Source organism: Saccopteryx bilineata, chromosome 4, assembly GCF_036850765.1.
Source record: "Saccopteryx bilineata isolate mSacBil1 chromosome 4, mSacBil1_pri_phased_curated, whole genome shotgun sequence".
NCBI lineage: Eukaryota > Metazoa > Chordata > Mammalia > Chiroptera > Emballonuridae > Saccopteryx > Saccopteryx bilineata.
Genome location: NC_089493.1, coordinates 254,219,833 through 254,237,639, shown reverse-complemented (window position 1 = coordinate 254,237,639; position 17,807 = coordinate 254,219,833). Strand labels below are relative to the sequence as shown.

At 37.0% G+C, this 17,807-nt stretch overlaps 1 protein-coding gene across 2 annotated transcripts in view; it reads right to left on the bottom strand.

Annotated features, from left to right (window-relative positions):
* Positions 1–734: 734 nt before the first annotated feature.
* SRFBP1 (serum response factor binding protein 1) overlaps positions 735–17,807 on the bottom strand; it is an 82,880-nt gene continuing 65,807 nt past the window's right edge. For both annotated transcript variants that reach the window (XM_066274179.1, XM_066274180.1), the window contains 4 exons: positions 8,817–8,898; positions 7,111–7,822; positions 5,053–5,090; positions 735–1,426 (listed from right to left, as the gene is read on the bottom strand). In XM_066274179.1, the coding sequence (XP_066130276.1) occupies positions 1,242–1,426; positions 5,053–5,090; positions 7,111–7,822; positions 8,817–8,898 (1,017 nt within the window). In that variant the 3' untranslated portion in view covers positions 735–1,241. The remainder of the gene's footprint in view (positions 1,427–5,052; positions 5,091–7,110; positions 7,823–8,816; positions 8,899–17,807) is intronic.

Here is a 17,807-nt window from a genome sequence, read left to right as displayed (position 1 = left end):
GCCACGGCCACCATCACAGCCACCTGGCCCATGCAGGTTCGCCTGGCCCATTAGATTCGGACAGACGGTAATGAACAACAGAGCCAAGAACTGGTGAGCCATTAGTTTTAATCCTAGCTTGCACCCGGTGGGCAAGTAGACACACACTGTGCTCCAAAACCCACTCATTCAGTGCTCACAAAGCTACTGACTTATCCGAGTTTCCTAGAATCAAAGGTTCCTAGCTCACTAGCCTTACTCACCTCTGTTCCCCATCTCCTTCTCTCTGCACAAACTCTGCACTAACTGGCTTCTCTTTCAGCACTCCACCATCTTGGCTGCCTCTCCTCTCCTCCACGTGGCCTTTCTCTGCTCTCTCCTCTAATGCTAATCCCAGGAACTGAGAGAGCAAGCTCCCAGTCTGCCTCATTTTATAGTGTAGAAATCAAAACCTTTAAGCCAATATACAAACAAGGAAGTCTCTGATACAAAGTCACTTATCTGAGGCATAAATGGGATTCCTCATGAGAGTGCACCACCCCACATCAAAAAGGGCAAGAAAGTCTTAGTCTTAATTAGCCTAAGGCTATGAGGATGCTGCCTGCTTACACCCAATACAACTCTAAGTGAGCAAACATATATACCATATTTACAAACTTATTTGACCAACACTGCCTAAATAATTGAAATATAATTCAGAAGTCCAAAATTGTCCTAGAAAAATAAGTCAAAAAGTACAAGATCACAATTAAAACTGTAATAAAAATTAATATTTATTTATATAATTATCCTTATACCCCTAATAAACATTACTATCTTAATCTTAGTTCTGCTAACAAGAATGACTTTTAGCAAAGGTAATCTATTTTAAATAGCTATAATTTCCTCATATTTGTCTATATTATTTTAAATGTATCTCAACAATTATTTTCAAGACAATAAAACACAGACCTAATTCAGTGAAATATACTTCATAATAGGCACAAATAAGGAAATCTGAGACTTATAATCTCAAAATCCTTCTATAAAGGGAACAGTACAGGTATATTTTAAAAAATAATTAATGTAGTTGATCTGTGGAAGGTTTATGTAAACATAAGTTGAACACACTTTAAAAAGAGAAATAAAGACAATAACAAACTTATTTCTACATCTCCTTTTAAGAGACGTATTCAAATATGAGTTTAAATAATGGATTGGTTAAAAAAACAAAAGAAGAAAAAGAATTTTTAGATGGAAATGTCCACAAGAAGAGGTCCTAATCAATCATCAAATGTTATTTTTTTCCCCTGAAACACAGCGATTTGAGACTGCTGCTCTTTGCGCCTCCGGCTGGCTTCCCAGGAAGGGTGGAGAGGCAGCTGTGACTGCCGCTTCGTGCTCTCGGGTCCTCTCTGGGCCGTCTTCATGAGCTGAGTCTTCAGCTGAGGTTCCTTTTGCTGAAAACCTGGATTGAAAAGCAAAAATAATAGAAACTAACTATATACTCAATCAACATACAAGAGAAATATACTTCATTGTCTCAAAGCAGTAGTAAAGAATAAGTTTAGTTTAACTGAAATGGAATACCTCACAATTTAAAGTCTAAGTCCAAGAGGTCTGAGGCTGAAATATTGGAGGTTGTAGTAATACATGAGCAGTCAGTTCTGAGACATGTTTCCTGATCCTTGGAAGAAGATGTGTTTTGTGTGCCTCCTAATATATGCTGTGCTCTATTTAAAAATATGATTTGCTTATGGTATCTGTATGTAGTTATAAAATACACGTTTTTACTAACACTGAATCTGACAACACTGTTGGGAGAGATTTATTCTTAAGGGTTATTAACTGATTTCACTCACTTCTGTTATTGAACAAAGTCCTTATAACAAGCTAAATTATTAAATCTACTCAAATACAAGGAAAAAAAATTTTTTGTTTTTGTTTTTTTTTACAGACAGAGAGAGAGTCAGAGAGAGGGATAGATAGGGACAGACAGACAGGAACGGAGACATGAGAAGCATCAATCATTAGTTTTTTGTTGTGACACCTTAGTTGTTCATTGATTGCTTTCTCATATGTGCCTTGACCGTGGGGCTACAGTAGACCGAGTAACCCCTTGCTCCAGCCAGCGACCTTGGGTCCAAGCGGGTGAGCTTTTGCTCAAACCAGATGAGCCTGCGGTCAAGATGGCGACCTCGGGGTCTTGAACCTGGGTCCTCCGCATCCCAGTCCGATGCTCTAACCACTGTGCCACCAGATTTTTAGTTATAATGTTATCTACCAGATATGAGCATGGCAACCTGTATTCTAGTCCTTACAGCCTCTTATATTATGAGGACTTCAATTATACTGTTTTGAACAACAAAGTACTCTTTGGGAGAGGTATACTGGCTTAAAAAGACATGAATCAATGCATGTTTATAGAATCAGAAAGAAACAGGGAGGCAGAAAGTTAATCTAGATATATTAAACAGTTCTAGGGAAGCATAATTTCTCCACTGTAACTTACACATCACTATCAAAAGCCTTTTAAAAACCTTCTTCAAAAACAAATGGCATACTCATCACTCAAAGTCAAGTTGCATATGGGTATGCAACATAATCAAATATCAAAATTACCTGGAGATGTTTTCTCTGAACCTATGTACCCTGATTGTTCAATGTCATCCCATTAAAATTAATAATAAAAAAACAAAAAAAAACCAAATGGCATAATGTTTTAACAAGTGCATATAGTCTGGAATAGCCTTTCCAAAATATCACTGTACACAGATTCAGAACATCCCGTTTCTTGTACAAATCACATGTGCTCCAGAAATTTATAATATTCAGAGTTGCTCTAGTGATGAAAAATGATGAGTTTAAATGTTAAATCAAACTGTTTATAATAATGGAGATTTGAATAAGACAATATTTCTAAATGAATATTATTTTGTAACTATGCAAAGTAAATTTGCTAGTATAAATAAATTGATAACTATTATAAATATTTAAGTTAAGCAAACCAAACAAAAATAACTTTTACATAGGTCTTCTCATTGGGAAAACATGGGTGTGCCTTCAGACATCCTGTTTGTAAAAATAAGGGAAATGAGGCAGAAGGCCATGTGTTTGCCAAACCCAGTCTTCTTATCCTAAGGTGAACAATCATAATGTATTTCCCATCCCAGTCCAGTTAGATGAGGCCCGGTAAACGAGTTCTAGTCAATGGACTGTGAATTAAAGACCCAATCGTAAAAACCTCACATTCAAGCTGCTACTTTCTCTTAAATTTTGTAGTACATTGCTATGAGTATGGTAATCTTTTCCTTCTTTCCAACCACCTCCTCTGGCACTACAAACTAAGACTTGTAGCCTGATTTGCAAGTGTTCACTGCCAACCGGTTTATCTATCTTTAGCACACAGGATGCTCACTTTTCAGCCTCAGGTATCTAATTTTTACCACCTGTCACTAAACTGCTAAGCCAATGCCAAATTTTTGTTATTTTAATGGCTCTTCCCTACTTCAGAATACCACTTAGAATATTATGCACAGTAGACTATAACAAATAACTAAAATCTCAGTGACATTTTCTTATTAACTGCAGTCTGTCTGCTCCTGCAGTCTTTTCCATCTTGTCCTCTAGGAGTCCTCTTTGCTCAGGCAGTAACTGCTGTATGCCTTCCCATTTTCCCCTTAAGTGGTTGAGAGGTTTCATTGTAGTTACTTTGCCCCTTCTTTGCCACTAACTATTAGGTATGAGTTGGAGGCAGTTTGTTTCTTTAATGCACAGCTACCACACTGAGCAGTCACATCCACGAGACCTGATGGAAAGCCCCGTGTCATCCTTCAGAAATCCTGGGCTTTGAGCTGCGTGCAACTTGGGGTTGGCTTTTCTGGGAAGGAGGGCGTTGTGCTCTATGTGTAGGAGGAAAAGTGAAATGGGCATCTGGTGATCAAAAGGAGGGTCATTATGAGTTCAAGAAATTCCACTTTCTTTTCCCTGCTAGTCAGACGGCATTTCTTAGCTCCCGTGGCTAGATGGGCTTATGAAATTGAACTCAGGCTAATGAAATGTTAAGCAGAACTCATTCCTGCCACTTTCAGGCCTGGCCCATGATAACCTCCTGCAAATTCTCCATGTACTTTATTCCCTTCTGTTGGCCAAATGGTGACTGTCTGGAAACTGGAAGAGGAAGGAGACAGAAGCAGCAGCTTAGTCCTTGAACAACTATGGGGAACATAGGCCCTCTGCTCATTCATGGTGGACTGTGATGTGAGTGAGCAATACATTTTTATTGCTTTAAATCAATTAGAAGTTTAGATTATACACAAAAGTCAGACAACTCAAATATATTAAACTTGATTTGTTATAAATTAATCTAAATATATTTTGATTTTACTTTCAACACAGAAAGCAACATACTTGTTACTGAATCTTTAACAGCATGGCACGAAGATATACCTTACATAATAATCTACTTAAAGAATACGTTAATTTAGTTCAAGATAAATTAAATAGAAGCAATATTTCCCAATAAGTTTTGTCTGTATCTTTCCCACTAGCAGGGCATAGGGGAAAAAACAATTTAAATTAAAAATTATATTGATAATTATAAGATGCTCTGTTTCCATTTTTGTATGTTATTCATTCAGGCTATTATGCAACCAAAATTTTCTATCCCTTCACTTTGGCAAAGCATTGCTTAATTGCATATGGAGGTCAGACAGACATTAATAACATACCTGGGGGCCTTGGCCAGTTGGCTCAGTGGTAGAGTGTCGGCCTGGCATGCGGAAGTCCCGGGTTTGATTCCCGGCCAGGGCACACAGGAGAATCGCCCATCTGCTTCTCCACCCCTCCCCCTCTCCTTCCTCTCTGTCGCTCTCTTCCCCTCCTACAGCCAAGGCTCCATTGGAGCAAAGTTGGCCCGGGCACTGAGGATGGCTCTGGTTGCAACAGAGCGATGCCCCGGATGGGCAGAGCATCACCCCCTGGTGGGCGTGCCAGGTGGATCCCAGTCGGGCGCATGCGGGAGTCTGTCTGACTGCCTCCCCGTTTCCAGCTTCAGAAAAATACAACCCCCCCCAACCCCCCCCCAAAACATACCTGGGGTGTTGCTTTTTGGAGCTTGTTCTCTATAATTTCTAAAAGAAGAAAAACAGCATTAGGACTTTTAAAAGATAAGTAAATCTTCTGATGTAACAGTCATAGACAAATACCATATGATTTCACTTACGTGTGGAATCTAAAGAACAAAATAAATCGACAAACAAACTAGAAAACAGACTGATAGATACAGAGAACAGGTTGACGGTTGCCACAGGGGAGAGGATTTGGAGGGCTGGGTTAAAAAAAATTGAAGGGATTAAAAAGTACAAATAAGCAGTTAGAAAACAGTCATGGGGATGTCAAGTACAGAATAAGGGACACAGTCAACAATATTGTAGTAACTCCACATGTTGCCAGGTAGGTATTGGAAATATTGGGGGCAACACTTTGTAGAGTATACGACTTTCCAACCACTATGTTGTATGCCTGAAATTAATACTGTTGAATGTTAACTGTAATTGAAAAAAAAAATTTAAAAGAAAACAAAAACTTCTGACTTAAGAAGATAATGTAATAAAACTGATAATAAAACTCATTCAACAGACTGTAGTACTCCCACATCCCACTAGCAATCTATAAAAAAAATTATAAAAACCTTAGGTTTTAGCTACATCAAAGGTATGTTAGGCCCCAATATTACTACAGAAAGATATGGAAATTTTCCTCTCTCTATCCTTCTACTGGTGGCTGGTCATAAAATATCCTATGGTTACCTTGTATCTACTCTTGAGGACTATCTAGACAAAGACTCTCAAAAAACTTCTCAGAGGGGTAATGAGTCACATGTAACAAAAATTCAGATTTACTTTGTGTGGCAGAAGAAAGGGATAGTGATGTGTTAATTTTCAAATGAGAAAACAATGTGGCCTTTGAGAGAGGTTTGGGAGAGCTAAGTAGTTAGGTTAACTATTTTCAAGGCTCCAAAGATTGTTATGTGTCTTTCCCATACTCTTACTTCCTTCAAAAATTTTCAACATCACATTTATCTACTAGATTAAAAATGAGGGCCCTGGCTGGTTGGCTCAGTGGCAGAGTGTCAGCATGGAGTGTGAATGTCCTGGGTTCAATTCCTGGTTAGGGCACACAGGAGAAATAAGTGCCCATCTGCTTCCCCACCCCCCTTGCTTCTCTCTCTCTCTCTTTACCACCCTATCACAGCCATGGCTCGATATAACTTGAGCAAGTTGTCCCCCCCGGCCTCCACCCTAGGTGCTAAAAATAGCTTGGTTGCCAAGGAACAGAGCAAGGCTCCAGTTGGGCAGAATGTTGCCCCATAGCGGGCTTGTCCAGTGGATCCTAGTTGGGGTGCAAGAGTCTGTCTCTCTGCCTCCCCTGCTCTCAATTAAAAAAATAAAAATGATCCCGGACCTATAAGTATATAAAAAATAGCTTACTGAAGAAAATAGCTGTTATTGAAGAAATTAGTTTACAATGTGTAAAGATAAACCCTAATGATGAAAACTACAAATGAAAATACTTATTTATTTTATAACAACAGCTGTGAAAAAAAGTAGTGGTTAACACCAAGGACAGTGACAGCAACAGCACCAAGTATAAAGCAGTCTGAGAAACTTGGTGTTAGGGCAAGCAGCTGTATGTATGTACTGAAACAGAAATGCGTAATACTATGACTGAAGTTCTCAATAATGGCCCTACATTAACAAAAAAACCCACATACCCACGCCGTATTTCTATCTATTCAGTTCTGTTTAAAGAGTGAGATGTGAGACATATTCAGAAGTTTTTCATCAAAACCTAATTCAACATTTGAAAACTTTAGTAATTGAAGGAATAAACTTCTATCAGCTAGAAAAATTATTTGGCTATAAGATCACATTTTCTTATGAAGCTAAATAAACATGTCATTGCCATATGTACTTGTATACATTATCCCAATACAAAGTTGAGAGAGGTCCAAGTCACAGGATTTATTTTGTGTAAGTTAGAATTATGTATGAGAAGTAGTCTTTTCTCTCATTATTACGATGTGTAAATATTTAATTTTGTTAACCGTTAAGAACTAATAATTATTTCAGAATACATAAATAATAATACCTTCTAGAGCTTTTAGATCCAGATAAAGAATGAAAAAACACCGATTCAAACTTCCTTGCTTCTGTATTTGGCTTGTTTTTGTCACTTCTTATACCCTGACAGGTTTCAAGTTTATCTTCTTCAGGGAACACTTTCTGGGGGCATTTTTGTTCCAAAACTGAAGAATGGCCACTACTTTCCTTTTTTCGTGTCCTTCTGACTTTGCCAATGAAGAAGTCATCACCACTATCACTATCTTCGGACATGGAAGACTGTTTGTAAAACCTTTCCTCTGTGCTATCATCAAAATACTCCTTCTCTTCTTCATCTAATTCTTCTCCATCACTGTTGCCACCAAAAGAGCTATCGTACTCTTTCTTTGTTTGGGTTTGATGTAATATTTTCATTTTTGAGTCAGCAGGTGTCTTCTGGGGTTCAGAGGGAACTACAGAACCCTCCGCAGGAGGCTTTGATGGACAACCTGGAACGTCCACTGTTTTGGGGTCATGTTCGACCTCGGCTACTTTTTCTTTTGAGCTATTTACTGATTTCTTTGCCAATATTTTGGCTTCTTTGTCCTTTTGCTCATTGATAATAACTCCTTCATGCTGTAACTGAATGGCATCATCATTTGAACAGGAAGCATCCTTGGAATGATTTTCTCCTGAAGCATTTTTTGATGACTTAACTTCAGTATCATTTTGTCTTGCATCTTTAAAGGCTCTGACAGCAGCTGCAAGAGAAATAACACACAACCTGTTTCAGCATCAAAACAAGTAATATAAAAATATCACTGCTGCAGCACAGAAAATTTCTTAAATTTTTGAAAAACATTTAGGATAATTTATTCATTATATTAAATATAACCATGCACCACAAAATGTCATCAACAATAGAAGGCATAAATGAAAGTAGTCCTGTAAGATTATAATGGAGCCGAGGTGTGCAGTAGGCTATATCATCTAGCTTTGTATAAGTGCATGTTCACTCTACAATGTTCACACAACTAGGAAACTGCCTAATGACCAGTCTTTTCAGAACGTATCACTGTCATTAAGTGATGCATGACTGTATATTTAACGAACAGATGTGAATTCAAAGAAATTTACTTGACTTTTTAGAAAGCAAATTATAAGAATGCTCAAGCATATTCATTCAAAATCCAAAATTAAAAGAAAACCATCATTTCATGCTTAGAAGTTTTGAAGAACAGTTAAGAACTTCACAAAATGTATCTATAGAATAAAATGCAACTTTAGTTTCTGTAGGAATAACGTACTGATACAAATGTAGAGCATTATAAATTGGCTTTGAAACAAAAAAAAATAAGTATCTTTTAATTTGTGACAGAGGCATTTAATTTTCTCAATACATTTTATAATACACATACACATAAATAAAAATTATGTGGCTAAGTAGTGGCATCAAAGGTAATAATATGAATTACATCAATAATTAGAAAATCAATTGTATTCAATATTATCATGACTATATTATATATAGTCATATATTAGAATTTAGAAAAAATACAGATTTAGTTTTTCCTCAGATACCATTCATATCTTCAAGCCCTTTCCCACATATGGGAGTATTTGAAAGATATTTATAATATAAAAGATCCTTGAAAAGAAAAAGAATCAGAAACACAAATAAATCAATAGCCATTTATTCAAAATAATTACACAAATGCATTTGTGTTACATGGCTAAAAATCATTTAATTCATACCTTTTAGCACATCTAGTTTTTTCTTCAGGAGAGGGTGCACTGCTAATCTTGCAATTGCTCTTTCAGTCGCTGTAGAATCAGGCTGCAAATTGAAACAAATTCACATTGACAAAAAGACTACTAACCTTGAACAATATAACTATTATGTAATCAATGAATAAATAGTCTTTGGGTACTTAGTAGCTTCCAAAATTGTGGTAGGCATATGTGTGCTATTTAATGTAATATAGCTCCTGCTTTCAAAGGACTTAAAAGATCAAGTTAAGACTAAATTAAGCCTGACCAGGCGGTGGAGCAGTGGATAGAGCACCGGTCTGGGATGCAGAGGATCCAGGTTCGAGACCCCAAGGTTGCCAGCTTGAGCGCGGGCTCATCTGGTTTGAGCAAAAGCTCACCAGCTTGGACCCAAGGTCGCTGGCTCAAGCAAGGGGATACTCGGTCTGCTGAAGGCCCGCAGTCAAAGCACAAATGAGAAAGCAATCAATGAACAACTAAGGTGTTGCAATGCGCAACGAATTACTAATGATTAATGCTTCTCATCTCTCCATTTCTGTCTGTCTGTCCCTGTCTATCCCTCTCTCTGACTCCCTCTGTCTCTGTAAAAAAAAAAAAAAAAAGACTAAATTAATAAGAAGTAAATTTAGTATTGTTTGGTGATATAACTATGGCTACTATAATATTTGAACTTCCATTTAATAGAGAAATGATCTCATCCTATATATTTATATTCTGAATGTCTGGTATTACTATGGCATTATGGCATTCTCAGAACTTTCTACCATAGCAACTGGCTTATACAACCAATACTTGATAAATATCTGATGATGATTGAATGGGAATGATTATATATAATATTTAATATATTTATGAATTTAAAAAATTCATAATTCAGGCTGCTTAAAAAGTCTGTGGGCTGATAATTTCCAAATTTCTACCTCCAGCTCTAACTTGAGGTATAGATTTATATATCTAACCACCTACTTGATAGATAGTTAAGAGAGTTCTTTCATTTTCTTCTCAAACCTATTTCTACTATAGTCTTTTACCCATCAATTTCAAGTTTTCTGGTTGCACAGGCCTAAAATTCTAAAGATTCTTCCATTATATTTCTCCTTCCTTCACACCTCACAATTACTCACAGCTAAATCCTCAGAACCAGCCACTTCTCACCATTTTTACTCCTACTACCTTTGACACCTCACTAATGGTCCTCTCACTTGGACCAATGTAGTAAGTTCATACCTGGTCACTCTCCTTAGCATCTTGCTCCCCTCCCCCACAGGCAATTTCCCCTATAATAGTCACAGTGAACTTTTAACATATAACCAGATCATGCTATCTGCCCTTGATGCTTAGGCTACCATTGCAAGATCTTCTCTACCTGGAATATTCTACTCCCAAATTTATACATGATGACTTCTCACTATATTCAGATCTCTGCTAAAATGTTATCTAAATTAATATAACACTTTTCTTCACTCCTCATTTACTTCATATCGCCTAATACTTCATGCCAGTGCAGATTATTTCCTTATTTGTAATGCAGAGACTTTGTCCTCTTCATTGCTATAGACCCAGTGATTAGAAGAGTAATGGGTAATAGTTGGCATTCAGTACACTTCCATAAAGCAAGTGAATAAATTTCATTAGTGTGTGAAAGGAGAGCTACCAGCTTCAAACATCTTTATTTTAAATTTTCCCTTCATTACAAACAGCCCAATATAAGGTTTTCTCTGCTCCCAGTAATACAATTTTACAAGTATCTAAGTAAAAGCAAGATGGCAGTTTCAGACCTATGCTGTTTGGAACACTGATCTAGATAATGTGACCCAAAAATATCTTTAAATTTTACCTGGGACAAGAAAAAAAAAGAAGAAAAAAATTTTTACCTGGGGCAAATCCCACCAGGAGCACCTGCTGTGTACTGGGTTGAATACTATTCTCCTAAAATTTATGTTCAACTAGAAACTCAGAATATGGCCTCATTTGGAAACGGGATCTTTGCAGATTTAATTTAAGAGCAGATCACACTGAATTAAGGTGGGCCTAAATCTATTATGGCTGGTTTCTTTTAAGGACATTTGTATACAGAGGCACAGAGGGGGAAGAAGGCTGAGGCAGAGATTCAAGTTATATTGTCACAAGCCAAGAAAGGCCTAGGGAGGCCAGAGGTTGCAAGTAGCAAGAAAGGTGTAAGGCCAGCAGTCGCGGCCAACCAGACCATTCACATGCAGGTTCTCATTGAATTCAGACAGATGGTAAAGAAACGGTGGAGCCCATAAATGGTGGGCCATTGCTTTATTAAAGCCTCACACCAGCTGACGAGCAGCATACAGGGAAGACACTTCCCTTTCACTCAGGGCTCCCAAAGCCACGGACACATTCTCTGGTTCCACAATAAGGAGAATCTTCTCTGGTTCCTCCTAGAACCAAAGGCCCCACCAGTCTCAGCAGAGCTCGCAAAAGCCCCTCAGCTCTGGTTCCCCATCTGCACGTCTTCTCCCTTCTCTGCCAACACGGCTTCTTTCTCTTCACTCTGCACCTCTCTGCAAACATGGCTTCTTTCCCCTTCTCCTTCTCTGCTCTTTTCAAAACTTTCTGGTATGAAAACCTTTCCTCCAGCAAATATTAGCAAAAACAATGGCCCTTCCTAAACAGGAATGCATTTGCAATCTGCTATCAACTGTCCTGCAATGAGGGCAAGCACACACATAGCTGCCCAGCACCATTTTCTAACAATAAAAGTGAGCAAACTCAAAAAATACAAATTTTACAAACTCATTTGCCCAAGAGAAGGGTTCCTTCCTAAGAGCTTTCAAGGAAGTATAGTACTGCTGACACCTTAATTTCAGGTTTCTAGCCTCCTGAAACATGAGAGAATAAATTTCTTTTGTTTTAAACCATCCATTTTGTGGTACTTTGTTATAAAACCCTTAGGGAAACTAATATACCTTGATTCTGACTCTTACATATATCATTTCTGTTCAACCTTCTCCAAGAAATGTAGTCTATTTGGAGTTCATTACATACAGTATTAAATCAATCCTCTGCTTCTTGCATCCATTGCTGGGTTTCCTGATGCAACACAGGGTATGGTACTCATTTTACCTACGCTGATGTGATAAAAGAGATATGGGAAGAAGCCCACTGCTGGCTTCCTGAGTCATTCACTGACAAGCTGGCTTGCTGAAGTTTATGAGTGAAACATGTTTGAGTTTTATAGAAAGCATATTAAAAGCTGTACCACAAAACCCCCAATGAAGAACATGATTTTTCAGGCTGAAAAGGCTCAACACAATATATGAAAACTGTCATATCAGAATATTGAGGTTTATAAGCTTTCAGAAGAAAAAACAAAACAAATTACCAAGAAAAAAAACATTCAGGAATCAGACTCAGAAGTGAAAAGACCATAGAGTAATATTTCTAATTTCTGCAGGAAAATGATTTTCAAACTATGTAAGAATAAAAATACTTTGAGACATGCAAGGTTTAAAAGTTTATATTCTTTGAAGCTTTCTCCCAAGAAGCTACTATTTCAGTGAAATGAAGGATACAAAAAAAAATGAGGAAGGTATGGGATATATACGCAAGAGGAGATCTAGGCAAAAGGAATTCTGAGAATGGTGACAAATTCAGATTTAGAATACCTAGTGTATTAAATATCTTTAGAATCCAATAACTGTTGAGGACTTTGATGTTACACTAGAAAGAAGATAGAAAACTAACAAAATAAGCAAAATTATAAACTATACAAAATAGAAATATGTAGAAAAGAAAAAGTAATAATCACTACATGACTTATAATTAATGTTCATCTAATCTAAATTTGACCTACACATACTAGGAGGATGGTAAGGTACATATATGACACGGAGGAGGAACAAGATTTAAATCTTTACAAGATCACAGAATGGTATCAATACCTAATGCTTAAAGTGTATTATTAAAAACCAACTGATATGGGAATAAATTCTGTAAGAATCAACTTAAGCTGAAAGTGGTGAAAAACTAATAAAGACTTGTCATTCTCTCTCTCTCTCTCTCTCTCACACACACACACACACACACACAACACAAACAAACACATACACACACAATCTTGTGGAAGTATTTGATTCTTATAACCAGTGGTTGGAAAATGGGCCCATGGGCCAGTTCTCACCTGCAGTCTATTAAAGTAAAGTTTTTGGGAGCATAGCTGAATTCATTCACTGACATACTATCTATGGTTATACTATGTCACGACGGCAAAGTTGAACAGTTGTGACAGACTATATGACCTGCAAAGCCTAAAATAATTACTATGAGGTCCCTTTACAGAAAAAGGTGTGACACTTGCTCTAAATTACATGCAAGTAGAATCCTCAATGGAAGTAAACTAAAAAATTATAAAAAAAAGAAAACATTAACAGGCTCAAGACATTTAAAAGTTAAATATAAAACAAAAACAACAGATACTTTTGTTGCCAAATCAAGGCACTGGGTTACAGCACTAAATGTGCTTATTACTAAAAGGTGACATAATTCAAGACTCAGGCTTAGTAGAAACAATTTGGAATTCAGTGCAATGGCAATACCTTTGTTTCTTTTTCTTTATTAAGTGAAAAGCAGGGAGGCAGAAACAGACTCCCACATGTGCCCAACCAGAATCCACTCAGCATGCCCTTTATGGGGCGATGCTCTGCCCACCTGAGGCTGCTACTCTGTTGCTCGACAACCAAACTATTTTAAGCACCTGAGGCGAGGCCATGGAGCCTTCCTCAGCGCCTGGGGCCAACTCACTCAAACCATTAAAGCCATGGCTGTGGGAGGAGAAGAGAAAGGAGAGAAAGAGAGAGGAGATAGAGAGGAGAGGGCAGGGGAGAGAAAGAGAAAGAGAGAGAGAGAGAGCTTTCCTATGTGCCCTGACTGGGAATCAAACCCAGGTCTGCCACTTGCAGGCCAACATTCTACTGCTGGCTCTGCTGCTGGTTCGGCAATACCTTTTAATTCTCAGGACAATTCCAGTAACATTGACATGTAAATACAGCAACAGTGACAACAGAAACAACTAGTCCCAACAACAAACCTTATACCCACTCCAGGAACCTGACCTTCTTTCAGGTACAAGGGAAAATAAGACACTCCAGCAGTAGTATTTATCTTTAACTGTTTTTCCCCTCAGTATATTTCCTATAGCAACTAATGTTTGCTTCAAAAATAATCCCCAACATATGAACATCTGTATTTGTAAAACAGGTAAATTAGAAAGTAACTATTCTCATCACATGGTTTAATTGCACATGTTTTTAGATAAAAAGTTTTGAGAATCCTAATAGATTCTGACTGAATGTATTCACGAATATTTGCTCAAAACATATCTACTACTGTTCCAAAATCCCTACTTTGACAACTTGCTAAAAGCTTTGATGAATTGGGTATTTTTCTTTCCAGAGTTAGCTACAACTTTCCATCTTAGTTATAAAAAGTCTTAGAAGAGCAGTGGTAATACCTGCATGACTAGTGCTGACTCTATGTAAATACTGTTTTGCTAAGAATCGTTTTATCATTGAGTTTATTTACCAATGTTATTTCTCTGTCCTGGAAGATATCCCAGTGTTACTTAATGATCCAATTCAGTAAATTCTATACTTTCTTTAAAAAAAAAAGACTCTAGACTAAGTTTAAAATTTTACAATTATGTATTAGTTGAATAAATGAAGATATTATTCTTATTTGTTGTCTTTCTCTGTAACTGTGTTTTTCTGTTACAACCTTTGTGGAAGACTTACTTGGAGGAAAAGAGCAGGTTAATAAGAAGTGAATTTAATTCAAAAAGAGCCACTGCATTGCATAACCCCAACTGCCACTCATACTGTAGCTGTCACAACTGGAGCTGTGTGCAGCCTGTACTTCATGAAGTAATATGTAACAGCAGTGAGTGTTAAGAACACAAAGGCTTGAGCCAGGAAACTGACTAGGTAATCTTGAAATCAAGTCAAAATGGTTAGTATAACTGTTAAATAAAATCACTGATCAATGTTCCCTTTACCTCTTGTAAAAATTTAAATTAAAAAAATTAAATAATTTTAATTGCTTTCTGAAGAATAAAATTAAAGTTTAAAGTATTAAGTGACATTTTTTACTTAGGAGAAATAAAAGTTCATTTAAATGATGGCTGTAGTTTATAAAATTTGATATTTTAAACTAAATTTCTTTAAATCAAACACTTTGAGAACTGCTTGTATCAAAGACAGGTTTCTGCATTCAGTCTAGTATGAAAATAGTTGTTGAAAAACAAGTTTTCTTCCAAACTATTTGAGATAACTTTTATTTTGTGACCCAACTCCAAACCCCCTCTCAAACCTTTTTGGAAAGAAATCCAATATAAACATAAAAGAAGGAGACTTGTGAAGCAAGTGGGCTCAGGGTCATGCCTTGGCAGTGCTCTGGGCGCTGTGCAATTTGCTTAAGGCCTGGGCGAAGTGCAGGGCCTCACCGGAATGAGCAGGCAGCCCTGCCGTGACAGACTCCTCTATCTCTCCTCACTCTCTCCAGTCCATCTTCCTTCCTACTTATGTTGGTACTTACACAAGCACGACTTACTATGCAAAGGTATGGGCTTACACACGAAGACAAACACCATCTTTGGAGGCTCATGATCTTGCTGTAACTTAAAAAGTTAAGACAAATGTACAAATAACTATTCCAAGGCAGAATATGATAAACTTCATAGACAAAACAGAAAATGCTATGGAGGTTTACTGAAAATTTTCAAATACAATCATAGATCTTAAATTTAAATATATTTATTTTGAAGCTTAAAAGGCTAAGTAGTCTCTGTGAACAAATAGTTTTTACACCTGCATAAAAGTCTTCACAATATTGAGGGGTATGAAAGAAACCGCAACTTTCCTTATTTAAAGTTGACACAATGTTTGCCATGGAAAATTCTCAGGAAACTGTGGTTTAACACACCTCCAGTTTTCTTCCATTTCAAATAAATTAAATAAAAAAGGGAAAACACCTAATTCTTTTAATGGAAAATTTTCATTTTGGCATATGGGTATTTATTGTGAGCACCAGATTTGGTGTTCAATTTTGAAAAATATTTTGAGAATGTGTATGTGAATATAAACAAGAGTCTATAACTGAAAAAGCTGTCTTATGTGCAATGGTCCTTCCTTTGAAACGATGCCTAAAACGAACGGACTCTCGGTGAACTGGTGGGGGTAGGATGCTAGTAGCAGTACTTTTAATGCTAACTGGGCTTCATTTCAATTCTAGGTTTTACCTAAAGATTTAAATCAACACGTTACTATTTATACAAATTAAAAAACATGTAACAAGAAACAGTCCACTTAGCCAGATTTGAAGAAATGTGGCAAACTGAGCAGACTAAGGTTAAGAGTTCACATTTAACGTAACAGACCTTTCTGCATTTGTTGAACTCTTATAATCCCTATGACATCACAATTCTAAAGTATAGTCTTATATATACGGAGACTTACTCCATCCTTGTGTCCTAAATTTTCATTTTGTAGAACAAAACGAGAAACCTGGGTTTAGACCTGAGATCTGCTATTTCCTACTGCCTGACTTTAGGTATGTTTTTTTTTTTTCCTACATTTAAAAAAATTTTTTTTTTATTTATTCATTTAGAGAGGAGAAGGAGAGACCAAGAGAGAGAGAGAGAGAGAGAGAGAGAGAGAGAGAAAGAGAGAGAGAGAGAAGAGAGAGGAGCTGGAAGCATCAACTCCCATATGTGCCTTGACCAGGCAAGCCCAGGGTTTCAAACCGGCGACCTCGGCACTTCCAGGTCGACGCTTTATCCACTGCGCCACCACAGGTCAGGCTAGGTATGTTTTTTACCTTTCTGGGTCCACAGTCTCATCTGTTAAATGGGGTTATCATCATCATCCCTGAGAAAGCTAACATACCCAAAGCACCTAATGAGTCAGGCAAATGGTACAGTTTAAAAAGTATTAATTTGCTTCCTCTTATCCTATACCTGTTTAATGTAACTGTCTTTTATTTTCTACTGGATTACACAGTCCTCTAGAAAATACAATCTTCTATTCCCCTCACATCTTCCACAATGCCTAGCCAATAGCTATGCATGCAACAGATGTTTTAAATTGAGACGCTCCTGAAATTCTAGCAACAGCTGTCTGGAAATGTCAGCATTCCAGTCCTTAAATTCTCTAGCTTTAAACTCTCATCATATACATTATTAACTGGCTACTTAACCTTTCTAACCCCCTTCCTTTATTTCAAAAATAAAGACACTACTAATATTACTACACACACATGAATACTTTCTATATGTGATCACTGTTTAAGATTAATGTAAGATAAGAATGCATAAGGAAGAATTATGCAAGCTGTTAAGATGTTACACAAATTATTTTGTTCTGCTCTATTCTAATGGTCACAAAACCTCAAATGCACAGAGCTCTAGGTCACAGACTCATTTCCTATTTGGTCATCATCCACTGAGTTCCCTTTCTAAGGCAAACTAAATAATAATCAGTGCCCTCTCCCAGACATATGGTGCCTGCCTCATTTCTGTTTAAGAGGTTTCATTTATTCACAGATTTTAATATGGAAGAACCTGAATCCCATGAAAGACTATCACAAATGAAATAAAGTAGTAATGAAGTCACTGAAATCAAATAGCTTAGGACGAATCTGAAATGATTCTTAAGCAGGGAAGTTTCCCTCAAGGGATCTCTCCAGAACTCGGATGAAACAGAATGTTTTCCCTTCCTCCCTCTCTCCACCTCCCTTCTTTCCTTTTGTTTGGAGAAAGGTACAAAAGGTCAGAAATGTAATCAGGGTTCACTTCACAATATGTCAGTCAGATAGAGTCTAAACTTTCTATCTGAATTACTATTATAAATCTCATAACTACAAATCCAGTTACATGCAAATGAATGTACTATTACAAAATAATAAGCTAATACAATATAGACATCTGTTTCCCCATTTTTAAGTTAAATGATACTT